This window comes from Rhinopithecus bieti, unplaced genomic scaffold, assembly GCF_001698545.2.
Source record: "Rhinopithecus bieti isolate Rb0 unplaced genomic scaffold, ASM169854v2 scaffold_13900, whole genome shotgun sequence".
Lineage (NCBI taxonomy): Eukaryota > Metazoa > Chordata > Mammalia > Primates > Cercopithecidae > Rhinopithecus > Rhinopithecus bieti.
This window is the reverse complement of record NW_016808376.1, coordinates 3,696,883-3,704,991: the sequence shown is the minus strand read 5'-3', so window position 1 is coordinate 3,704,991 and position 8,109 is coordinate 3,696,883. Positions and strand designations below refer to the sequence as shown.

Sequence of the window (8,109 nt, the reverse complement as noted above, 5' to 3'; positions counted from 1 at the left end):
TTATTATTATTATTATTATTTTGAGACCGAGTCTTGCTCTGTCGCCCAGGCTGCAGTGCAGTGGCACATTCTCAGCTCACTGCAAGCTCCGCCCCCCGGGTTCACGCCATTCTCCTGCTTCAGCCTCCCGAGTAACTGGGACTACAGGCGCCTGCCACCATGCCTGGCTAATTTTTTGTATTTTTAGTAGAGACGGGGTTTCACGGTATTAGCCAGGATGGTCTCGATCTCCTGACCTCGTGATCTGCCCGTCTCGGCCTCCCAAAGTGCTGGGATGACAGGCTTGAGCCACCGCGCCCGGCCTCTTAATTGTTTCAATAATTATTTTTGAGAGCTTTCTGAGTCGGTTCTTGTAGATATATCTCATTCCTTTTAACACCTGATTAATGTTACATAGTTGTCTTAGTCTTTTCAGGCTGTTGTAACAAAATACCCTAGACTGGGCAACTTATGAGCAGCAGAAACTTACTCCTCCTCTCTGGAGTCTGGGAAGTCTAAGAACAAGGTGCCAGCCAAGTTGGTGTCTGGCGAGAACTCTCGGCTTCATAGATGGGTGGGTGAGTGGGGCTGAAAGTTCTAATCCTGTAGTCACTTGGTCTTTCTGGTGACTGGCTCCATCCTGAGACTATCCAGAGGCTCCACCCTAAGTCACCTCATTAGCATCAGCTGAGGTAGGGTCAATAAGCTAGTTATGAATAACAAAATACATTACTTTCACTCAGGAAATTCCAAGGGTTTTAGGAGGTCTGCCAGGAACCAAAGACAAACACCAAATATATTTATTATACCATGCTCTATATATTATGGATGTATTCTTTAAATATTGTCAATATTGTCTTCTGGTTTGTTTTTTACTTTTGTTTATACTTTTCATTAAACAGAAGTTGTAAATATGTCATTTTTTTTTTTTTTTTGGTGTTTTGGTTTAGTGTCCTAATAAGTCTGTGTTTAAATATATTTTCTCTAAGGGAAGTAAGGAGTTTCAAGCAGCCAGTGTTTTTTTGGTTTTGGTGTTCTTATTTTCATAAATCACATTTAATGGATAATCTAACTTAGGGTTCATTTTAATTTACATAATCACTCTATAATTCTCATTTGGAGAGAAGTGTGTAAGAATAGATACATTCATGAATGAGTTCATAATCATAAAGTAGGAAGTTACTTTCAGTGTTCTGAGTTTATGATCTATAGTTGTATGTACTGCGTGTGTGTAAATATATACATTCCATTCTCTGATAAGAGATCTGTACACTTCATCTTTCTTCCCTTCTTTTCCAGTTATCAATTGACTGACATTTATGGCATAAAAGAAAATAAAGGCTGAGTGTGGTCACGCATGCCTGTAATCCCAGCACTTTGAGAGGATGAGGCGGGTAGATCCCTTGAATTTAGGAGTTTGAGACCAGCCTGGGCAACATAATGAAACCCCATCTCTACTGAAAATAGAAAAATTAGCTGGGCTTGATGACACATGCCTGTAGTCCCAGCTACTCAGGAGGCTGAGGCAGGAGGATTGTGCAAGCCCAGGATTTTGAGGCTACAGTAAGCTATGATTGTGTCACTGCACTCCAGCCTGGGCAACAGAGTGAGACCCTGTCTCAATTCAAAATAAATAAATAAATAAATACAGTCTGGGTGTGGTGGCTCATGCGTGTAATCCCAGCACTTTGGGAGGCCGAGGCGGGTGGATCAGCCAAGGTCAGGAGTTTGACACCAGCCTGGCCAACATGGCGAAACCCCATCTCTACTAAAAATACGAAAAATTAGCCAAGTGTGGTGGCGGGCACTTGTAATCCCAGCTACTTGAGAGACTGAGGCAGGAGAATTACTGGAACCCGGGAGGTGGAGGTTGTGGTGAGCCGATATCGGGCCATTACACTTCAGCCTGGGTGACAGAGTAAGACTCTGTTTAAAAAAAAAAATTCAGGACCCTCTAAATTTATTATAGCAAGGGGAAAGTTAAGCCTTGGAGACTGAATTACATAACCTGTGTGTATCTTTCCTAAAAAAGACGACTTCTACTAATCAGATAGTTGTAACTGTGCATTAAGCCTTATGTGGAAAAATGTTGAAATTACCTAAACTTTCTCTATATAAACAATCTCAAACTTCTACACTTTGAAACACTGACTTCTGTTCTTTGGAATCTCTGCTTCCTGGGAGGCTGTCCTCAAACTTTGCAATCGAATAAACTCTCTTTAAAACTAGATTCTGACCTTTTTGATTGTTTTAGGTTGACAGTGGCAATCTACCATGTGCTAAGGATTATGCCAAAAGGAGGAATGCCTCTTAATTAAAGGTTTATGGTCTGTTTTTGGAGATATAAATGGTATATAAATATGATGTAAATAGTATAGAGGATTATGAGTTGCCAAAAAAAAAAAAAAATACTCATGGGGGAGGTGGGACTTTAAACGGATGTCTTAGGAGTGGCCAGACTTATATATTTTATTTTTTGACTTTTAAGTTTCATGAAAGTAGACCTAATTTATCAAATGGCTACTTAATCTCATATTAACTGCTTAAAACAAGTGTAAGAGCAAAAAATATTTATGCTGTTCTCTAGTCTGTTTTATTAAAGGGCTTTATTTAAAACACAGTTTTTGATTTGGTGTTGAAAATGGTCACATGTGCTTGTTAATTGAAGAAGTTCCTGTCAGTTGAAACACTCAAGATTCAATAGCTATAAAACTGAAAAAATAACTAATGTCCTGTTTATCATGCTATAACCTCAGGTTATGTTAATTACTTGTGATTTATTTTATGGTAGAACATGGGCCTGGAATTGATATATTCACTCCTGGTAAACCTGGAGAATATGACTTGGAAGGTGGTATATGGGAAGATGAAGATGCTCGGAATTTTTATGAGAACCTCATTGATTTGAAGGCTTTTGTCCCAGCCATCTTGTTTAAAGACAATGAAAAAAGTTGTCAGAATAAAGAGTCCAACAAAGATGATACCAAAGGTAAATTCTAGAGAAAAAATATTTACATTAAGTGCTACAAGAATTAGCTTCAAAATAGTATTTGTAAAAAAAAAAAAAAAAAAGTTTATAGTTTTGTAATATGAACATTGAGTCATTAGAGTAAATGAGTGACAGAATTATATGGAATGATGGAACATTAAAGGATGATAATTGACATACTTTTAACAATGCTGATACTTTTAAGTTAATGTGAATTAATTTGAAAATGTTTGTTTATAATGTCTTGTAGTGAATTCATGTGAGGTCTTGGTAAGACACGCATTTCCCCCAGGTAGATTGTTAGGGCAGGTGTTAGTTCTAGGTGCTCGTTGCCTGTACTGCCTTTTCTAGGCTAGATAGAACCAACTCTTTGTGAAGAAGAGCGACTTTAGAGAAGTCAGAGCTTTTAGGTCATTAATAGAGTGGGAGTTTCTGAATGCCAGTTATGTTGTGTTTCTCAGGTTTGTCTTATATTTGCTGCTGCTATTCTAATCTAACTCCCATCCTCTCTCACTTGGGTTACTGTAATACCTCTTACCTGGTTGCCCTGTATTTGCTTTGTTTCCTTCTGTGCATTCCTTTTTTTTTTTTTTGAGGCAGAGTTTTTGCTCTTGTTGCCCAGGCTGGAGTGCAGTCGTGTTATCTCGGCTCACTGCAGCCTACACCTCCCAGGTTCAAGTGATTCTCCTGCTTTAGCCTCCCAAGTAACTGGGATTACAGAAGTGTGCTACCACGCCTGGCTAATTTTGTATTTTAAGTAGAGACGGGGTTTCACCATGTTGGTCAGGCTGGTCTTGAACTCCTGACTTCAAGTGATCCACCCACCTTGGCTTCCCAAAGTGCTGGGATTACAGGCGTGAGCCACCACACTCGGCCTATGCATTCCTAAACATTAATTTTACTCTCCTGCCTACCTGATGTCCTTGAATAACTTTACATGTACTTGGAATATAATTTAAAATTGTTAACATTGTCTCTAAGACCCGCATAGTTTCGGGTTTGCCATTACAACTCTGTTACCCTTAATTTGCCATCCTTCTCAGTCTCTGAAATGGGCCCATCTTCTTGCCTTCCTGCCTTCCTGCCTTCCTGCATTGTTCTGTTTTCTGCTTGGAACCCACCATACCCTATTTGACTACCTTATGCATATTAGTTTAATTTCCTCAGATAAATTGTATGTTTTTTGAGAGCAAGGGTCACATTTTAAGTTTTTTTCAGAATGTCTGACACCTTAGCATCATTTTGAACATGTAGCTGATTAGTAGATGTTTTCATAGCCAGACGCCAGGGGACATTGGGGAGTGAATGCATGCTCCATGTGGGCAGGAGTTTTTCTCTGCTGTACTCACAGGTATATTCCTGGTGCTTAGAACAATACCTAGCACATAGTAGGTATTCAGTAAAAGTAGAATGAAAAGATGAATGAATGAGAAAGTAGTAGTCTGTTTTCATCTAGAGGTAGCAAAACTGATTCATACTAGTTAGAGTTTTCATCCTCCCAAATAAGATATGACATCAAGTATCAGTAAGACACTTTCTGTGTTCAATGCAGAAATTAGGAGATTAGAGACTATAAGAGATGAAGCTGAGAAATTTACCATACTTTCAGTTTAGGTATATATTCTTGAACTCAGGTTTTATTGGCTTTTGTTTTTTATTTACAAAAATTTTCAAACACAAAAGAAGGCTGTTATAGTAAACTTGCATTTACCTGTCGCTCAACTTCAGTTATTAACATTTTGTCCCTCTTATTCAACTAAGGTTTGGTTTCTCTTTTCTTTTTTATTCTTCCTGTTTTGCCTTTTACCAGTTACTGGTCATTTTCTTTTGTTGTGTTTCATTTTTTGGTTTTCTCTAACCCTTCACATTTAAATGATAAGGGTATTTTCCTAATTGGTCTTTCTACATCTACCCTTTCCTGACTTTCTAATTGATTTTATATATTGCTGCTAAGTTAATTTTCACATCAGTTCCCTTTTAAATGTTATCCCTTGCATAAAGGAGAAACTCTCAAATCCTCATCTGGGAGTTTGAGACCCTTCTTAATGTGAGTCCACTTTAATCAGCCTTTCTCCCCCTTGCCATCTTTAGCATAGATAGATTTTCACGCCATATAAGTCCTCATCCACACATATATCTTTCCATCCAGTCATCCGTCCATCTCTTCAGTTAACACATGGTATACATAATCAGAGAAGATACAGCCTTCGTTCTCAATGAGCATAATGTATATATATTTTTGAGACGGAGTTTCGCTCTTTTTGCTCGGGCTGGAGTGCAATGGTGTTATCTCGGCTCACTGCAATCTCCAACTCCTGGGTTCAGGCGATTCTCCTGCCCCAGCCTCCTGAGTAGCTGGGATTACAGGCATGCACCACCATGCCCAGTTAATTTTTGTATTTTTAGTAGAGATAGGGTTTCACCATATTGGTCAGGCTGGTCTCAAACTCCTGACCTCAGGTGATCCTCCCTCCTGGGCCTCCCAAAGTGCTGGGATTATAGGGGTGAGCCACCATGCCCAGCCGAGCATAATGTATTTTATAAAATCTAAATATATTAACTTCAGTTGCCAGTTATACATGCAGGTTTTAAAAGAAGTGATGCAGATTTTGTGAGTCTTTATCTACTTTTGTGTAGCAGGATTTTAATATGACTTTGAATTTAGGTATACTTGTTTGTTTTTCAACAGAGGCAAAAGAATCTAAGGATAATAAGGAGGTATCAAGTCCCGATGATTTGGAACTTGAGTTGGAGAATCTAGAAATTAATGATGACACCTTAGAATTAGAGGGTGGAGATGAAGCTGAAGATCTTACAAAGAAACTTCTTGATGAACAAGGTAAAGAACTATTTTACCAACTTTCATTTTTAATTGGTTTTTACACACAGAGCTCCTGCCTAAGAATGCAGATCTTTTCTCCTTAATTCCGTGTTTTTTAATCCCTTGTTTTCTGTTGTTTTCAGTCCATCACTGTTTGTGGAATTCGATTTATAACAGGACACTACATACCCAGTATTATATGTCTGCAAGCTTTAATGATCATCTAAATTTTCAATACCTTAGTTCTAAATATCTTTTTTTTTTTTTGAGACGAAGTCTCACTCTTGTCCTCCAGGCTGGAGTGCGATGGTATGGTCTTGGCTCACTGCAACTTCTGCCTCCTGGGTTCGAGCAATTCTCCTGCCTCAGCCTCCCGAGTAGCTGGGATTACAGCTGCCTGCCACCTTGCCCAGCCAATTTTTGTATTTTTTAGTAGAGATGGGGTTTCACCATGTTGGCCAGGCTGGTCTCGAACTGCTGACCTCAGGTGATCCACCCACCTTGCCTCCCAAACTGCTGGGATTACAGGCATGAGCCACTGTACCTGGCCCTAAATATCTCAAAATAAATTTTTCTCGCTACCCCTTCTGTGATGGAATAACGATACTTAATACTTTTCTGATAACTTGATAGCATTCTCCTGATTGATTTAATTATATGACGTAATCTTTACAAACAACATAAATGTATTTGAAAGTTATTCTGTAATTATTACTGGGTGGGAATATGACTAGCTTATCAGTTCATCTATTCATTTTATCTGTGTTTATAATTGAGTTGTGTTTTGTATTCAGTAATACAAATATTACATTTATTCCCTAAATAATTCCTATCAAGCTTTGAGTTGATTAGCTAGGATTCTTTTATTTATTTTTTTGGGACAGGATTTCACTCTTGCCCAGGCTGGAGTGCCATGGCATGATCGTAATTGACTGAAGCCTCAAACTCTTCAAGTTCAAGTCATCCTCCTGCATCAGCCTCCCAAGTAGCTGGGACTGTAGATGTGCACCACCACACCCAGCTTATTTTATTTTTATTTTTATTTTATTTTATTTTATATTTTTTAGAGACAGGGTCTTGCTGTGTTGCCCAGGCTAGTCTTGGACTCCTGGCCTCAAGTGATCCTCCTGCCTCAACCTCTCAAAGCCCTGGCATTATAGGCATGAGCCATCACACCTGACCAAGATTCTTTATTAGAAGGATACCTTCTGTCAGTATTGCTTTTCTCTTTGTTGGCTTAACCCTATCTTACTGCAGATTCTTTCTCTATGTAAACCAGCCACCCTCCTTAGAATCACATGGAATAGGGAGGCTTAGTGCTTCAAAGGCAAGAATTGGGAGTGCTGTTAATTGAAGAACATAGGGGAAGGGATGCCGGGCAGATACAAATAATATTTACCATAACACTGCATGCTTTTTCTGACCAAGTTTTGTGCCTCATGCAAAAAGTTTGACTTTTTATAGTTGATACCTGAAAGACTGTAGTGACTTGATGGTATGATTCTAGAGTTACCTAAACTTTCTAGGATAATATTCTAAAAAATGACTAATGTTTTCCTGGGCACAAAAACTGGTCTAGATTATCTATTTTCCAAATAATTAATCATTGGATATTTTTATTCTGTGTTCTCTGTGTATTTTTTTAACCTATTTGAAAACTAATTTTACATTAGAACAAGAAGATGAGGAAGCCAGCACTGGATCTCATCTCAAGCTCATAGTAGATGCTTTCCTACAGCAGTTGCCCAACTGTGTCAACCGAGATCTGATAGACAAGGTATTGGTATCTCTGTGTAACTTTATTCAAGCACATGCACCTTGTAGGATAAGGAATGTCTATGGTTTTTGGACTATTTGCGCTATAAAGTCCACCATTTCTTCAAATGAAGTCTTAGATGGGAATTCCGCATAAGCAGACAAAATTGGATGTAATTCCTAGATGCTCTGTTTGGGTATAGAATTGGCTATAGCATCTTGTCCTGTTCATATATGGATCCCAGAGTTTGGAAAATATTGTTTTATATCAAAGGTGCTAAAAGTATGGTTTCTGGATTTTTAATGGCTTTGAGGCACTTCCTGGGGTTCTGTGAGGTCAAAAATTCTTTTGATGATAATACTAAGATTTTTTTTTTGAGATGGAGTCTCAGTCTGTTGCCTAGGCTGGAGTGCAGTGGTGTGATCTCGGCTCACTGCAACCTCAACCTCCCAGGTTCAAGCAATTCTCCTGCCTCAGCTTCCCGAGTAGCTGGGATTACAGGCATGCGCCACCGTGCCCTGCTAATATTTTGTATTTTAGTAGAGACTGGGTTTCATTATGTTG

At 38.8% G+C, this 8,109-nt stretch overlaps 1 protein-coding gene across 1 annotated transcript in view; it reads left to right on the top strand.

The window, feature by feature from the left end:
* UPF2 (UPF2 regulator of nonsense mediated mRNA decay) overlaps positions 1-8,109 on the top strand; it is a 122,670-nt gene that overhangs the window by 37,524 nt on the left and 77,037 nt on the right. Inside the window, 3 exon segments of the mRNA XM_017886701.1 lie at positions 2,771-2,968; positions 5,658-5,807; positions 7,463-7,566. Coding sequence (XP_017742190.1) covers positions 2,771-2,968; positions 5,658-5,807; positions 7,463-7,566 — 452 coding nt within the window.